Here is a 17,599-nt window from a genome sequence, read left to right on the forward strand (position 1 = left end):
AAGAAAAGAAAGAACGAAGGGAAAAAGGAAGGACAGAAAGAAAGGAAGAAAGAAGAAAAGGAGAGAAAAAACAAGCAAGCAATGTGAAAGGTGTGAAGGAAGAGAGGGGGAAAAAAAGTGGAAGATAGAAAGGAGAGAGAACAAGAAAGTGAGAAGAAAATTGCAGGAAATAGAAGAAATAAGGAAAGAAGGATAGAAAAAAAAAAAAAGAGAGAAATAAAAGTAAAAGCTCTGTCTTGGCAATGCAAACAGTGGCATCAGTCCAGCCAAAGCCCATAGATGCACGCGAATTTCTCCCAGTTTTACATCTGTACTGGTGACCACAGGTACTGGAGAGGGCAGGACCCTCTGGCTGCACGGGGCTGATCCATCCCGATTTTCCAGCAAAAGGAGACATCGCTGGGCTCAAACTGGCCCAGACCAGCCCCACCTGCCCTCAGGTACCTCATTCACCAGGTTATTCCATAAACACAAAAATTCTGTCATACACTCTTTATTTACACCTGGAAATCCAGTTCACAGAGGTCCAAAAGACCAATTTTTTAGTACCTGACTAATCAAAACCCCATCAAATTTGTAGCCTTTTWAAAATTTCCAGTATTGAACCCCAAGCAGAGCATTGTGGCTGCCTTAAAGCTCCTTTTTGGGTGAATTTGGGTGAATTTTTTTCATGCCTGTTCTCGTGTGTTCAGCCTGCAACACAAGGAATTTTTTTCTGCTTTTTTTCCCAGGGTTTGGATTCATCTGATTCATCTGTCCCTCCCATTTTTAAGGTGTTTTCCCAAATTGTGGGTGTTKCAAGCAAGAGCTGCATTTTGATTGTATAAAAAACCAGATTTTTTTTAACTTCTTTCACTGAAATATTTTATTCAGCTCAGTAAAACAGATTTTAGAAGTGATTCAGGCACATCCAAGAGACTGATTTAATTTCATAATAATTTAATAATTTAATACTAAGATATTGTAGGCCAGTTTGCTTCCCAAGTGAAAGATAATCCCCATGGAATCCATAAGAACTGATGCTAAAGGCTGCAGTGTGTGGGACAGAAGAGAATTTGGAGCAAATTTCAGCCCTGTAAGAATGGAACTGGCAGGAAAGGTGCCACCTATCAAAAACTCCTCATTTTTTTCAATGCAAAGYACCCTGATTTCTGCAAAAACAGCTCAGGAAGCAAATCCACGGAAGGAACAGCTTTGCTGAGCGTGGCTGGAGGGAGATGTAGGTGGTCTAGAAGGATCTCAGCCCTGCTTCGCTAATGGATTAATTAACACCGCTGCTGTCCCTCCTTCATTTTCCCTTCCTCAAAGGGAAATTTGGGCTGGGCATTTTTTGTGACAGTGGCCAGGCAGTGCTGACCCTCCCAGCCCATCCCCAGCACCCTGAATGTCCCCCCAGGGGCYGATCCTCAGCTCCCCGCGGACACAGCGCAGTCACCGCGAGTTTGTTTTTTTTTTGTGAGTAGGAAATGCAGGAATGAGCTTCAACCATTCCAATCCAGCTCCGCATGGGTGGTCTGCTGTGGCTGGAAGGGTTCCCACCGGCTCCAGCAGCACTCAAAGGCGGTGTAAAGGCTCTTCCCAAACCCCACTGCAGGACCAGAGCTCCACACCCTTTTTTTTTGGGATGCTTACGAGCGGTAAGGTGAAGCCTCACCGCAGCCTTTATCCCAAAATGCTGATATTAATCCAAATTTGGGAATCGCTCAGAGCTGGAAGGGGGAAAGATTCCTGAACTCAGCCTTTGTGAAAAAAACTCAGGTTTTTTTTTTGAGAAAAGGAGTTTGTGTGTGCCCGGCTCCATCTGCAACCGTTCAGAGAGGAGCACCCGAATTTGTTCCGCTGTTTTTGGGTTGGCGCAGTCACAATGAGGATCCGCAGCACCCGAGCCAAAGCACAGCACAAACCAAACTCCAAAAGGCATTTCCCCCCTTCGCCGGCACGCTTTAAAAYAAACCCTCAACGCTGTTTCATTGTTCCCATGACCCCTCCATCCCACTCCGCTCAGGAATGTCGGGATTCTCAAAGTCCTTCCCTGTTCTTGGGGTAGCTGTCGAATGCTCTAATTCTATAAATAATAAATCATGCGAACAAATCATTTTTTATCCTATTAAAGAAGAGCAAGGAGGGAACTTTCGGGAAGCCGGCAGACTGGGAAACCCACGTAGAGGCTGGATATTGTTTTATTCACCAGCAGCCAATTTTAAATGGAAAAATAATTAATGTGGGCATTAATGTAATTTTTTGTAAAATGTTATTTTACAAAAAGCAGGGTGCGTTTTTATCCCCAGCCATACGACGTGACAGAAAACCCACGGTATTTGTATAAAGCGAGCAGCAGYCTCACATAAATGCTCCAGCACAGCCTTTTTTATGTTTAATTCCACAAATAAGCCGGGCCCGCACTGACCTTTCCTCATCCTGCCCCCCCAACTTCGCCTTCGAAGCGTTTTGACCCCTAAGCGCTGCCGTAGCCGCTGCGCGCGCAGAAAGGGGGCGTGGCCAACGCGGAGGCTCCGCCCCTCGGCGGAGGGAGCGCGCGGGAGGGGGCGTGGCCGTGCGGSGRTGACGTCACGGAMCGGAGGGCGCACCGGAGGGGGCGCGGTCTGGCGGCGGTGACGTCATCAACCGGAGGGGGCAACCGTGAGGAGGGCGCGGCTGTGACGTCACGGGGCGAGGGGCGGGGTTTCAGTGACGTCACGGGGAGGGAGCGGGCGGGGATGGCGGTGACGTCACGGCGGCGATGGCGGGGCCGGGCCGGCGGTTCCCGGTGCCCTCAGAGCCCCGCGGCGGGGCCGCCTCCAAGTGGGACATCCGGGAGAAGGTGTGGGAGCACCTGGAGGCCGCCGGCCTGGCCGAGTTCCCGCGGCCCGTGCGCGGCCGCATCCCCAACTTCAAGGTACGGCGGGGCTGGGCCGCCTCCTGCTCCTGCTGCTGCTGCTGCTGCTGCTCCCTCAGCCGCCTCGGGCCCTGCCCGCCCTGCAGCCCCGAGCCCAGGCCGCCAGGGCCCCCGTGGTTCCTCACAGTTCCCCGGGCCAGCACCCCACAGCCCTCAAAGGAAAGAAAACAAAACCACCTTGTGAATTATTACAGAATGGCACAATGGTTTGAGGTGGGAGATTAAAGCTCATTTTGTTCCTCCCTCTGCCATGGGCGCAAACTCCTTCCACTATCCCAGATTGCTTCAAACCCCGTCCAGTCTGGCCTTGGATCCTTCCAGGGATTAACAGAAAATTAACATCCCTCAATGAAAATCTGGGTAAAACAGCTTCTGTAGTGGGTGAATGGTGATACATTGTCCATCTCTGCTGTAAACTCCTCAGTGATACATTATTTTATGCAAACAGGGTGCCTCCCATGCTGCCACGAGGCTTCTGAGCTTGCAGGAGTTCAAAGCTGCCACTACTGTAAAAATAAATCCTGATGCTCCCCAGAAGAATGCTCGCTTCCTAACGCTGGGAGTAAGTGAAAAAAAATGTTCTCCTTTCGGTTCCTTGCCTCCCTCAGGGCTCTCTGCAGGCYTGCTGCTCTCTGAGGGACATGGATGTGTTCAGCAGAGCGCGGGAGGTGAAGGTGGATCCTGACAAACCTCTGGAAGGTGCTCGGCTGGCAGCTCTGCAGGTAACGGCACTTCTGCACCCCCAGGAGGAGCTGGGAGGGGACAGAAAAACTCATCTTCAAGAGTTTTTATGTGGAGCTTATTTGTGGACTTTGGATCAAGAGGTATCGTGGAATGATTTGGATTGGAATGGATTTTAAAGATCAGCCCATACCACCCCCTGGCATGGACAGGGACACCTTCCACTAGCCMAGGTGACTCCAAGCCCTGTCCAGCCTGCCCTGGAACACTTCCAGAGCACCCACAGCCTCTCTGGGCACCCTGTGCCAGGGCCTCTCCACCCTCGCAGAGAGGAATTCCTCCCAATATCCAATCTAACACTGCCCTCTGCCAGTTTGAAGCTAATATCTCTTGTAAAGCTATTTAGAGAGATGGCTTTAAAAAAGGAATGTCTTTAAAGATATGTCCTCAGATATCTTCGAAGGTTAAAAGTATGTATTTCATTTTATTTCTTAACTAAACCTTTTTCTGGAATTTTCCTATATTGGAGGGAATTAGTCTTACAAGCACTATGCAATCAACAACATTAACTATAATTGAACAAATGAAATATTTGGCCATATCATTTTAACTCTGTGACAGTAAAAATATTYCTTCAGTGTGAAAGGAGCCTTTTAATGTGGTTCCCCAGGCAAGGAAGACTTTGCTGGTTCCCACACCACGCCTGAGAACTGGGCTGTTCAATAGGATTGTTCCCCCTCCAGGGGCGACCAAGGAGATCCTGCGAAGATGTGCCACATCTCAGGTGGGAATGAGGGATCAGGGAGGGCTGAATTAATTTGTGGGATGTTGTGGTGGTAGACAGATCAGCTAAAAATTGAAAAACGACAGATAATCTTTCTGCTAGGACATTATTCCTGGGTTTGTGTACACAACTGCCATTAATATCATCTAAATAATGAGAAAATTTAGGCTTAGCAGAATGGTATTGATGTATCTCCCCGCTTTGTGGAATAGAGTGAGCAACTTTTAAAGGTGAGTTAGATCTTTATCCATGCTCCTGCATTTTGCAGTTTTGGGCTGCTGAACCCTCTTTAGGAATATTTTAGTGTTCACAGTTTTTTGCATCATCTCAGTAGAATATTATGTGTTACCAGATAAGAAAAATGAGTTYTTTTAAAATAAAATATCCAAAGAAACCTGAATTGTGGCATTTGCATCAAGTGAGGCACGAACAGTGGTGAGGTTTGGGTTTGCAGCGTGGTCTCTTGCTGCCCTCTCGTGTTACAATTTCAGACTGTGCAGCTGAAGGCTTTTGCCAGAGAAACCTGGCCGAGTTTACATCCGTCTTTATTTGCAATGAAAACCCCACTTGTACAGAATGAATCGGTCACTATATAGATTTATTTCTTCCTTTATCTCCTGCTAAAGGCAATAAAATCCTGCAGTAACTCCATAAACAACTGAGGTTGTAAAKAGCTGGTAATTAGTAGTGACTTTCTTTGTTGGAAGTTCTGTTGGAGTCATTAACTAATTAAGCCTTTCARGGCTGAAGAGCACTTTTGAAAGAGACCTTTCTCTTGGCCTGGTGTCTGATCTGGGATCTTAGCACCATGTGTCTGGTTTTTCCCCCAGCCCACTAATGAAAAAATGCTGCTGGCAGYTTGTATTTACAAAGCACTGTGCAAACAATCCTTACCACACTGCTGTGAAGTGGCTAATGGGCATTATTGATGATAGTCAGCCACAAATTACTCAATTTTGGGGGTTTTTGCTCTACACAGAAAATCTTTAGTTCTTTATTGCGATTTTAATGTTGTTAATTTATACTGAGCAAAAGGTTAAATTGGTCTGAGGAGCRTTTGCATTGTGCTGTACACATAAATTAAGAGCAGTTGAATCACAAGATACTTTTTTAATAGTTCTGAACTTCTGATATTTAAAAGCACAAGCAAACATAATTTTTAATTTCTGCAATCTGGACCGAATTTTGTTAAAATGAGAACAGATTGAAGAGGGGTTGGTGGGGTTGGGCTGGCAGAGAAGGGAAGAAAAAAAACATTGTATCACTTTGTGTAACATTAGATTTCTTTACAGCTGTCTATGTCTAAATTAACTTTTTTATTTGTATGTGAGAAWTAAATCAAGCGTTTGTAGTGCCCTGGTATTCCTCAAGTTAGGGTAAGGAAGGGTGGGTAGGTAGGAGGTATCATTTGCCCTCATTTTTAAGAACAGATTTCAAAAAAAATATTTCTAAATATCAGGTTTTGATCCTAAATAAATAACCTTGCTTATAAAAGTGCCCACCTCCCTTAGCTCTCCTTGCAGCGTGCCAAAATTCTTGTCACTGTAGTAGGGAATCTATTCTAGGATTCCCTAGGGGACAACTTTCCAGACATGTACAGCTTGGCTATACATGGAAGAGACACTTTGAAACGTGGGGAGTTACTTGGATTTATCAAAATATCCTGGATTTCTGCCTCAGTGCTTGGAAAACTCTGCAGTCTGCAAACCTCAAATGCTGTTTTTCCTGCAGGGTGTAAAAGAGTACAGTGTGCCTGTGGGGCTGGATGGGAAAGCACGAGTGGACTTGGTTGTTGTGGGATCAGTGGCTGTCTCTGAAAAAGGTAAGGAAAAGCTTTCCAGGAGAAAGGCCCCAAGTTCCAATCCACAGTGTCAGTGAGGCCACAGCACGTGGCAGAGACAGATTTATCCTTGGAGCTGAATTGTGGCCTTGAGTTCTRCCTCTGTGTGGCAAATCCCTGCTCCCAATCCAAGCAGGAAGAAGCAATGCCTGAAGGATGCAGTGGGCACTCAGCAGTGTGGGTCACAGCATGTTTTGGCCTTCAGGAGAACTACTGAGGCAAGCAATTATTTTTATTTTAAAGGAATCCAGACAGGCTCCCTGTTCAGAGATGTGCTCTGCTCACTCAGTGTGTGTGGATGGACATGTGTTAGACCTGCTGATTCAGTACCCRTTTGGGGATCAGATTTTGCATTTTCTAGTATTTTGGAAACCTGCTGGTGCTGAAAATTTTTCCACTGACTTTATCCCTTGCCTAAAATAACAGGGTTTTTTGTGTGTGACCCAGCCTCCTCTTTACCCACATTAACCTGTGTTGGACATGAGTAGAAGGTTCTAAATACAATGGCTAAATAAGCTGCTGTGTTAACTGCATTAAATTTGTTTATTCGGAATGGGAAGCTTCTGGGATCCTTTAGGAATTCATTGAATTGGATGTTTTATTTCATTCAGTGCTTATTTCAAGGAAAGTTGCATTCTGTGACAGATGCTGATACATTTTTTTTCCAGAGTTACAACTTGATTTATCTGTTGCAGACTGCACTCTTCAATTACATGATTTTAACAACAGCTTCCCACTCTGCTGTTTGTTTTTCCACTTTCCTGTGCTTTAGGCTGGAGAATTGGCAAAGGGGAAGGTTATGCAGACATGGAATATGCAATGATGGTGTCCATGGGGGCAGTGCAGGAGGACACACCYGTAGTTACCATTGTGCACGACTGCCAGGTGAGTTCAGATGTTAAAATATCCCCTCTCCAGTGGGGAGGGAACTCTGTGACACTTCCTGCTCTTTCTGAAGAGGAGGCAAGGAAGGATGTTGGTTTGGCATCTTTGTCCCTATTGTCTTTGATGGATTTTCATGTGACAGGACATCAGGAATGGTGCACAATTGTAGGGAGTTTGTTTTTAACTGCTTAGCAAATTTCTTGGTCCTTGTAGGTGCTTGACATAGCAGAAGAGCTCCTGGATGATCATGATTTAACTGTGGATTACATTCTCACTCCAACAAGGACTATCCAGACGAATTGCAAGCGACCAAAACCTCAGGGAATAATGTGGCACAAGGCAAGTTAAACCTTAACTATCAAGTTAAAGCTTAAACTTCTGCTAATGCTGTCTTACTGGTACCAATATTCTGTTGATAAACCCACCATTTTTATATAAACACTTTTTTTTATTAGAAATGCTCGGGAAAAGGGCGGATGTATTTGTCAGGTGAAACAAAACAACAGCATTCATTTTCAGTGTGTTTTAAGTGGTAATGGTGAGGAGCAGAAATATATCCCTGCAGCTGAGGTTGCTGTATCCAATGGATTGTCATGGGGTGGCTGCTCCATCCCTGGAAGTGCGCAAGGCCAGGTTGGATGGGCTTGGAGCAATCTGGGATAGTGGAAGTGTCTTGGGGGTTGGAGCTGGTGGGCAGAGGGTGTGCTGCTCTGGCTGTGAAAGGAAAACATGGCCTGCTGGTGGCACATTCCTGTTTCTGTAGTGTATTAACTTTCCAAGGATAAATCTGTGTCTGGACCTCATTTTCAGGTGGAAGAACAGTGACTTCAAATATGAATCCTTATTTATTGATAGTTCTTCTATTATGGATTTGGCCTTTCCCCTCTGCCCAGTGTCAGAAACTTCCTCAGCTTCCCAAATAGTTTCAGAGAAATCTTTAGTGAAATGTTTTACTGGAAGTTCCTGMTGGGAAAACATTTTCTTTGTCATTGGATTTCCATTCCTAAAATCACCCAGTTAGGGAGCAGACACAATCCTGCATGGTTGAGTACAGGAGGAATGCTGAAATGAGGAATTGTGCCCTCATATCTTGCAGAAACTGAAGAATTCTAAGGGAATACTTCCAGGGAAATCAAAAGTTGTTTGTTAAGAGTTGCCAACCAACAAAAAGAGTTAAATTTCTTTAGGTAATGTATCTACAACAAACAAATTCTAGCCAGGACTATTTTTATTCCAGTGGTGGGAGAGCATTYTGCCCTGCCTGTGGTTGAGGATTTGAGGTTATAAATAAATAAATAAATAACAATTCTGTCTGCCCTAGTGCATTTTTTCCATTGAATTATTTTTGAATTGTCATTTTTTTAGAATATTATTGAATGTAATTGTGTTGAAGGCCTAGCCCTTGTGCTCCATCCATCTTGCCAACATATTTGTGATCAATTTGTCTGTTTTAGTGTCAGACTTCTCAGTAAGTGGCCTTGCTAACACTTCTTTATTTCTTTTTCTGTGCCTTTAGCAGAAACTGAGTTTTCTGCAGCTTTCACTGAGAATGGAGCACGATTGACCCTTTATTTGGATATTTGAGTGTTGATTTAACACATCAAGCTGGGTTTGGCTGTTTTATAGAGTATGTGGTGATTAAATAGGAATATTGGATACTACCAGGCAGAGCAGGGATAATCATCACATTTCTGTCTTTTGGGGACCAGAACAGTGCTGTGTGTATATGAAAAAGAAATTACCATTATTGCACARGGAAATGAGTGACATTTATTTTGTTTTTACCTGTGGGGGTACCTGGATGTTCAGCTCTTGCACAGAGGGTTTTGGAGGTGGGAGGTCTGGTTAATCACCAGGGTGTAAAAAAGGTAGGATTTGATAGGGGCTATTTAAGTGTTTGTCCTCTGGATTTTCCTGGCTACTTCTCCATCATTTTCTCTCCATCCTTTTCTCCTTCAAATCCTGGCTTTGCTGGTGCATTCCTGTTCTTCAGAGCAAAACTAAATGAGCTAAGAGGCAGAGAATAAATAAATCATCCACTTCTAAATATGGTGTTTTGTCAACAGAGAGTAGCTTAACCTCATTGTGAAGATGCATGAGGTGGAAAATACRTTGCAAAAAAGTTGATCCTCGGGGACAGGGCTGGATCAGGCCAAGACAATGTTTGGGAGCTTGAATTRCAGGTGTTTGCAAACATGGGATTAGAGCTGAGGATTGCTGTAAGGATGTGCTGTCAGGATAAACCAGGCAGTATGAGAAGGAGGTGCTTCCACAGCAGACAAATCCGTGGCTCCAGGCTACATTTCCATGCTGAAGGAGGGGCTGCATTTCCCTGGAGTGCTTGTGTTTGTTATGTGCTGTTAAACAACTTYCAAGGAAGTGTAAGAGCCACAATATCATCAGTAGCAAAGGATCTTTATCAACATCCACCCAAAGCACTCTAGAAACCCTTGCAGATCCAAAAGCAGTGCTGAGGGGTGTTTTGGGRAAGTTTTGTGCCTCTGAGGTCAGAGTTTGGAGACATCAATATGAGTTATTGGAGGACAGCAAGAGCTGCTGAGAGCTGAGCACTCTGGAAAACTTTATTTGGATGCCAGTGGAGAATTATTTGGCTTCATCTGTCWTGAAAATCTAACCCATTGTTTCGGGGAACTCTAAATTCATGAAACTCCTTGCTTTCTCATTTAGTATTTTCTATGGGTAACTGTGATCTTTATCTGGGACACTGGCTATTATATTTGTCACAATTATCGAGTTATTTGTGCTGTGCTTATTATAAATTGAAACTGTGCAGACAAATTAAAATATTTGGGTTCATGAAGAGGGAAATGAGAGTAGTTGGTGGAAAAATCACTATTTTCTAGCAAGCATTTCCTTCTGGTTTTGAAATCATTCTTTTGCTGAGAAATTTATAGGAGCAGGAGAAGATTTTTCCTGAAATGAAATGAACTGAGGGAAATCCCTGGGTCTAATGTTGAAACAGTGGCAGAGAGGGAAACCCTCTGACAGCAAACAGCTTTGATTTGGGTCTGTGATACAATATTTGGAAAAGAAAGCTCAAAAAATTTATACATCTGAGCTGGCAAATCCTTTAGCAGAAGGAAACTGCAGCCAGTGTAGCCAAGGTTTTGTTTTGTTGTGTTTTTTGGGATAGCAGGAGCAGGGAATGCTTCCACCCGTGGTTACACATCTCAACACCTTTGCCAGTGTGGCCCTTGCTGCAGAGCCCATRGAATCCTGTTGGCACGGGTGGATTCCAAATGTGGGTTGCATAAGTTCCTCCTGAGGGACACCAGCAGACTCCACGGGCTGCCAGCTCCCAGAAATATGCCCTTGGATTGTGTGCACATATTTGGACATTTTGTGCAAATGAATGATAAAATGTTCAACTGTGCTGGCCTTGCTGGCCTGGCCTTGTCTGTGCCTTAAATCCATGTTTGCTCAGTGCTCCTGGAAACAAGGACACAACACGAGAAGTGGGGTCTGTCCTGGAGGTCCTGATTTGCAGTCTGAGGTCTGAGATCACTGAGGGTGGGCAGAGATGGACCTTTCACACACCTTCTGCCCACCTGCTTGGAAGGGCTGATGGATCTACAGCACTGGAGAAGGTTTGGTGGTGTTTGCAGCCTTCCAGGGCAGTGGCATCAGTCTCTTAAATCTTAAAATCATGGAATGGTTGGGTTGGAAGGGACCTTAAAGCTCATCTTGTTCCATCTGCTGTGGGCAGGGACATCTTCCACTATCCCAGGGTGGTCCAAGCCTCGTTCAACCTGGCCTTGGACACTTCCAGGGATCCAGGGGCAGCCACAGCTTCTCTGGGCACCCTGTGCCAGGGCCTCACCACCCTCATAGGGAGGAATTTCTTCTGTATATCTAAACTGAATTTTCCCTTCTTTCATWCTGAAGCCATTCCCCTTTGTCCTGTCACTGATGAGCAGCCCCTCTCCAGTTTCCTTGCAGCCCAATCAGATCCTGGAAGGTGCTGTGAGGTCTCCAGGCTGAACAGCTCCAACTCTCTCAGCCTGTCCATGTAGGGGAGGTGCTCCAGTCCTCTTACCAACTTCGTGGCCTCCTCTGGGCTGGATCCAACATTCCATGTCTTTCTTRTGCTGGGGACACCAGAGCTGTGCACAGGATTCCAGGTGGGATCTCCAGAGCTCCTTGTGTTGCTGTGTCAGTGAGCTGGGGAGCTGTGGGAAGCAGAATGAAATAGCAGGATAAGCACAGCCTCAATGCAACCCAATCCAGTCCAACCCATTCCAATCCAACCCAATCCAATCCAATCCAATCCAATCCAATCCAATCCAATCCAATCCAATCCAATCCAATCCAATCCAATCCAATCCAATCCAAATCTGCCCTTCCCTGGCTGCCTCACTCCAGGATTGCACTGCTTCCAGGGAAATCACAGCGCTGTTTGCCTTGGCCTGGGCTGGAGCAGGGGTCAGCATTACTCACTCTGACAGAAGACAAACACATCYTTCATTCTCCCCAGCAAAATATTGAAAGTGCCTCTGATCACAGCTGTGGGGGAGCAGAGGGTGAGGGGATCCCCAGTGTTCCAGGAGGGATGTGCAGGAGTCCATCTGCCACCACGTTTTGGGATCAAACCAGGTGTCCTAAGAGTGGACGCTGTGGGTTAAGTGCTGAGAGATTTGTGTTGGCACTCAGCATCTGAGACTCCTTTCCTCAGGTTTCTGTCAGAAAGGGGCCACATTTCCCTCCCAGTAATTGTGTGCCAGAAGAATTTATCCAGCCTGCTGTCTTCTTTCCCCAAGGTTCTCCCAGCCATGGCACAGAGTAGGCAGGATTATTAAATGATTAATTGTTTTTGCTGCATTTATTTTTAACCCAAATCACTTCAGAGTTGGTGGCACAGACCCATGAGCCCTTCTGTTGGTCAACCCCAGAGGGCTGAAGTGTGGAACTGGTCTGGGAATTGGTGGTCAAGGGATAATTTGGGAATTTCTTCAACTTTGGTTTCAAAGCTAAATCCCAACACTCTATCCAGGGTTTAAAAACATCAATAAATGGTTTGGCCTTGATTTTATAGGGATGGGGGAAGCTTCCAGTGCTGGGTTTTTTCCATGTCCACAGGGCATGATCCATGGATCAGCCAGGCTTGGGGTGGAATGTCCCTTCCATTCTGACTTAGGCTAAAGCAGTAGGCAGGGATTGGGATCGGGTTTGGGATAAGGGATCGGGATGGGAATGGGGATAGGGATAAAGGATAGGGTTGGGGATAGGGATGGGGATAAAGGATAGGGATAAGGGATGGGAATTAGGATAAGGATGGGGATAGGGATAAGGGATGGGAATTAGGATAGGGATGGGGATAGGGATAAGGAATGGGGATAGGGAAAGGGATGGGCATTAGGGGTGGGGATGGGGGTAGGGATGGGAATTAGGAATAGGGATGAGGATGGAGATGAGGAATGAGGATGGGGATGGGGATAAGGGATAAGGGATGGGGATGCAGATAGGGGTGATAGGGATAGGCAAGGCTAGGGAGGGCTAAGCAGCCAGCACAGCATCCAGAAGTGTGCAGCTCATTTGAAAGAGAGGAGGAATATCTTTGGCCTCTCTCCACATRGAAATAAATCACTGCAGTCCTCCACAGCTCACAGGACAAAAGGAACTTTTTGCATGATTGTAATTAGCACCACATTGTACTACCACAGGGTTCCTTTGTTTGCTCTTTTGCAACAGAGCAGAAYAAGCTTTTTCCTCTCCCCTGCCACCCACTGCCCCCTTTGCCCTTTTAGTTCTCACCCCCAACACCCCAAAAACCCAATGAATTCATTTGTTGAATTGAAACTCCAAACTGAGTTTCTGCCTTTCCTTGGTATAAAAGTGGGGGGATATGGGGAAGGATTTAGAAGGTTTGAYCCAGCTGAAATGTTTTCCTAGACCCCAGGGAAAACAGCCCTTAAGGTAAATCCTGTCTGTCTCTTGTGACAGAGGGTGTCAATTGACAGTGTCAGAACCTGTCTAATATTTTTTATATATCTTTGCTAATACAAAAAAAACATGCAAGTCCCAGGTCAGCTGCCTTTGTTGCTTTGGTGAAGGTTGGYTCCTGTTGTGTCTGTGCAGGGCTGGGTTTTAAGGGATGACAGAATCACTTCATGGTGGCATTTGACCAGAACTTTAAAGAATCATAGCTCTTATAAAAATCACGGAATGACTGAGGTTGGAAAAAGCCTTCAAGATCCAGTCCAGTCTGTGACTGATCACCCAGACCAGATGACCAAGTGCCACATCCAGTTGTTCCTTGGACACCTCCAGGGATGGGGACTACRCCACCTCCCTGGGCAGTAATTCCAATACCTAATCACCCTTTCTGAGTGGAAATTCCTCCTAAAACATAAATGCTGTTGTCAMTCATCTTCCAGAGGTTACCAGGAGCCTGAAACAGTAGCTCCAAGAGCTCCAGCACGATGCCAGAATCTGCTTAGTGAGAGGAGACGCCTTGTTGAAGTCTCTTGGAGASTGTGCTGTTCCCTGGATTATCAAAACCCTGCCCTTGGATTGTCCTTGAAATCCTGGGGGTTTCACAGTTTATCYTCTCAGTGYCYATCYCTGATTGCCCTAATCTACAAAGCCCTGAGGGTTTGCCCTTGGCAGCATTTCCTTTTCTAACCAAACCCCCAGCCCATGCCTTGGCAACTGAGTTTAATTTAGGGATGAAAGGAACTGTAAGAACACTTGGGAAGAGGGTGAGGTTGTGCTTTGGGCTCAGGAGTGATTGGTTGCATGAGAACAGAAAAATGTTTTTCCTGTTTGGTTTAATTAGCATGGAGCTTACATTTCACATCAAAATTTGACAGAGGACAACAAATGTTCTTAATTGTTGGCCAGTACAAACAAAGTGAGATGGCTTCAGCCCTGGGTTTGATGTTGTATCACTCAGAGAAGGGGAGTTTGCTGTCAAACACAGCAGTTGGAATTCTTGGCTGAGAAAAACAAATTGGCCCGAGAATCCACTGAGTAATAACTCTGCAAAATGTGAAAATGGTCTGTACCTTTCCGAGTGTGGGGTCTCCTTGTTTGGAGCCCCAAAGCAAGTCCTTGCTATTTGATGTTGTGTTAGCAGAACTGGGACAGGCTTTATGCAAATTATATTTTTATTTAGTCCCAGCCTAAAATAAAACCTACTTGTTTGCTCTTCAGAAGATGAGCCCTGGAAACATTAGAATTTTGTTGACTGATTTCCCTGTTACCTAATCCAGACATTGCCCCCACTCTGTCTTGGCTTTTCCTCGAGTCACTTCAGAGCTGGCCTCCTGTCCTCAGAGAGCTGTGCATTTTAGACTTGATGTTGTGCAGATCTGAACTGGCTGTGACTGTAACTGTAGGACCCAGAATTCTGRGATGAGTGAGGTCTGAGCTGGGGGATCTGCAGGCGTGTGCTGGGTGGGATCTGCTGGTGCTGGTGCTGTTCCAGTCCAGCCTCCTRAGAGGTGGCACCCTGCTGGAGTGGCTTGCTTCCATTCTGGGTCTCAGCTTGCTCAGCCATCGCTTCCCCAGGCTCTGTTTTGCTCCCTAAATTTCACCATTGGATCTGGTGTTGATGGATGCTCGACTTGTCCAGCAGCCAAGTAGGAATTCCTCCTCCTTCCAAGTGCAGCGTGCAAGCCAAGAGCTCRACCACATGAGCTGGGGAAGCACTGCATTTCCTGCCAGGCTGAGTGCAGCCTGGGGCATCTCATGCCTCACATGGATGGGGTTCAGCTGTTGAGAGGAAGAGCCCTTCCAGAAAAGCTCCTTGGGAGCTGGGCATGGATGGATGGAAGGATGGAWGGAAGGAATAGAGGGCTCACAGTGTGAAGCGCAGTGTCTGAGCTCCAGCCCAGCACATCTTGTGGATCTGAGGAGCTGTGGGTGGTGTGTGAGGTCGGGTGGCACGGAGGGGATGTGCCCCAAGCAGGGAATTTGCCCCCAGCTGGGCTCACATCCATAGGAGCCCTGCTCCAAGGCACGCTCCCGCTCATTGTGTGACCCAGCCCACGGGATATCCTGTTCTGGGGGAAAAGAGCACCAGGAGCTCTGCAGAATGGAAGTGTCTGATGGATTGGGTGGGATTCTGCCAGGGCAGGAGCACAGGCCCTCMGTCAAAGCAAACACAGAGGAGAACACAGATCTGAAAGCGCTCGGGTAAATAAATGTCAAATTGGAGTAGTCCTGACTTTGGTTGCGATTTGCCTGCTGGATCCACATGGTGCTGTTTGCTTCAAGAGTCACTAATGTTTATTTTTGTCCTCCCGTGGGTATTTAGGGAGATACTTCCCAATCAGGCCAGCAATTAAGAACATTTGGAATGCTCTGGCACACGGCATGGCAGCAGGATAATAAGGTTCCTCTCTTTTTATGGCACAAATAGGCCCTGCTGCTCATCATYTTTTTCTGGGAGGTGAGAAATCCTTTTGTAATAATTATATCCATCTTCCTCCTTTTTAGGTCAGCTCTGARATGCTGGGAAAAATCCCCATCCTAAAGACTCTTCGATCCAGGGAGAAGCAGGCTGGCAAGGATGTCACCCTCCAAGATGAACACCCAGAAYTGGCAAACACCACCAGAGCAGCAGTTTCAAACAAGAAAGTGATGGCTGCAAATACCCAACCTCAGGCTGCTCCAGTGGGACAACCCCATGTGGAAAGTGATCCTGGAAATCCCAGATTGGAGGGATCTGACACAATGACCACTGTGTATGTGGGGAACTTRCCTGCCAGCCTGAGAGTGAGCGAGCTGAAAAGTGCTCTGAGGGAATTCCAGGTGACTCCTGTCCGATTGARCTGGCAGGGAGCACAGCACAGGGCATTCCTGGATTACAGGGATAAAGGAACTGCAGACAGAGCCRTGTCCTCCTTGCAAGGCCTGAGCCTTGGGGGCAATGCTCTGAGAGTGGAGCTGGCAAAGAGCCAGAGGAGCAAAGGGCAAGGAGAAATCAATAGTCACAAATGAGTATGGAGGAGAAAAAACAACAAAAAAAAAGGATGTTTTCAGTTTTTGTGAGAAGCCAACCTCTGTGATAGTGTGATATGATTCCTTTGCTGATGTGAAATTGTATTAATTACTGGAGTGGGAACAAAAAGCAGATACACCATGGTCAAAACTTGTCRGTGCCTTGTCTGGCATGGAATTCTTGGGCAAGTTGCTGGAGATTGTAGCAGATCCTGTTCCTCTGTGCCTTTATCACCATCTCTGTGGCTCTTCTACATCATCAGAGGTGAGGGTGAGACAGCATCACACAACTTCTCCAGGTGCAAGCACTCCCAGGCACTGGCCTGGACATGACCATTCCCCTCCAGTGTAAGGATAAATGCTCATTTATCTGGTATGGCTCTTATTACCTTTTTTGCTGCCTTTGGTTTCCTATTCCTGAAAAACAAATTGAATTTTGGCCGAGCCATCCTTTCTAAACAGAAGCACTTTTGCCAGTGATGCTGGGCGTGTAGTCAAAGTAAGCATCTAAATGAATTTCTTTTTTTTTTAAATAAGAGTTGGAAACTTTTTTTTTTTTTTTTTAGCCAGGGAGTACTGTTAAGTATATTTTAAGCAGGTTATTATGCCTCAAGGGTCAGACATTTATACAACATTAAATCAAAAGTTCTCATCATTATCAGGTGGCTCTGTAGGGGAAGGGCTCAAGGAAAGCATTGGAGCTGCAGAGCTGCATCCAGCACTGGGATCCCAACACAGGAAGGACRTGGAGCTGCTGGAGAGAGTCCAGAGGAGGCAGCAGGATGATCAGAGGGATGGAGCAGCTCTGCTGGCAGGAAAGGTAGAGAGATTTGGGGYTGTTCAGCCTGCAGGAAGGAAGATTTAGGGGTGACCTRATGGTGGCTTTCCAAATGGAAKGGGRCTCCTCCAGGTGRGGAGGGACATTGAAYRAGGGCCTGGAGGGACAGGACAAGGGRGAATGGCTTCAAACAGACAGAGAGTAGYRTTAGATGGGATATTGRGAGMAATTCTTCCCTGTGAGGGTGGGGAAGGGTGCCCAGAGMAGCTGTGGCTGCCCCTGGATYMCTGGAAGTGCCCAAGGCCAGGCTGGAYRGGGYTTGGAGCACCCTGGGAYRRTGGAAGGTGTCCCTGCCCATGGCAGGGGSTGGAACAAGATGATCTTTAAAATCCCTTCCAACCCAAACCATTCTGTCATTCTATGAACTTTTTCTAAGGTCAACAAAGGAAAGGTTTCTGGAAAAAATCAGTAGTTCCATTCCCTGAACTGCTCTCTACAGCTCCAAATGATTTCCAGTATCACTCAGTCCGAATTCAAACAAGCACTGCACAATCCTCTGGGTCTCATTTCWGAGCTTGTACATTCAAGGCTGAGAGTCAGGGGTTATGTTACTACCCAAACACACTCCCTGCATCATCAGCTTCCAAAGCAGAGGAAAGAAAAGCAAAAAAATAATTATCCGTCCCTGCCAGCCCCTTCCAAACGATGGCAAATTGAGTAATGCGATCATTTGCTGTTCCTTTTSACTCTGGGATATTTCTTGCTCTTGTG

General features: G+C 46.2%; 1 protein-coding gene across 2 annotated transcripts; it reads left to right on the forward strand.

Annotated features, from left to right (window-relative positions):
- Positions 1-2,720: 2,720 nt before the first annotated feature.
- Positions 2,721-16,578, forward strand: MTHFSD (methenyltetrahydrofolate synthetase domain containing). Of its 2 annotated transcripts, none has more exons than XM_057381431.1 (7): positions 2,721-2,896; positions 3,345-3,458; positions 4,248-4,361; positions 6,093-6,183; positions 6,974-7,086; positions 7,300-7,425; positions 15,547-16,578. In XM_057381431.1, the coding sequence occupies exons 1-7, from the start codon at positions 2,741-2,743 to the stop codon at positions 16,048-16,050; spliced, it is 1,218 nt and encodes a 405-aa protein (XP_057237414.1). In that variant the 5' UTR covers positions 2,721-2,740; the 3' UTR covers positions 16,051-16,578. The 2 variants fall into 2 exon arrangements, with proteins under 2 accessions (XP_057237414.1, XP_057237413.1); XM_057381430.1 differs by lacking the exon at positions 3,345-3,458 and adding an exon at positions 3,505-3,618.
- Positions 16,579-17,599: the final 1,021 nt, after the last annotated feature.

Source organism: Malurus melanocephalus, unplaced genomic scaffold (genome assembly GCF_030028575.1).
Source record: "Malurus melanocephalus ecotype Western Australia unplaced genomic scaffold, MMel_1.1 scaffold_510, whole genome shotgun sequence".
Lineage (NCBI taxonomy): Eukaryota > Metazoa > Chordata > Aves > Passeriformes > Maluridae > Malurus > Malurus melanocephalus.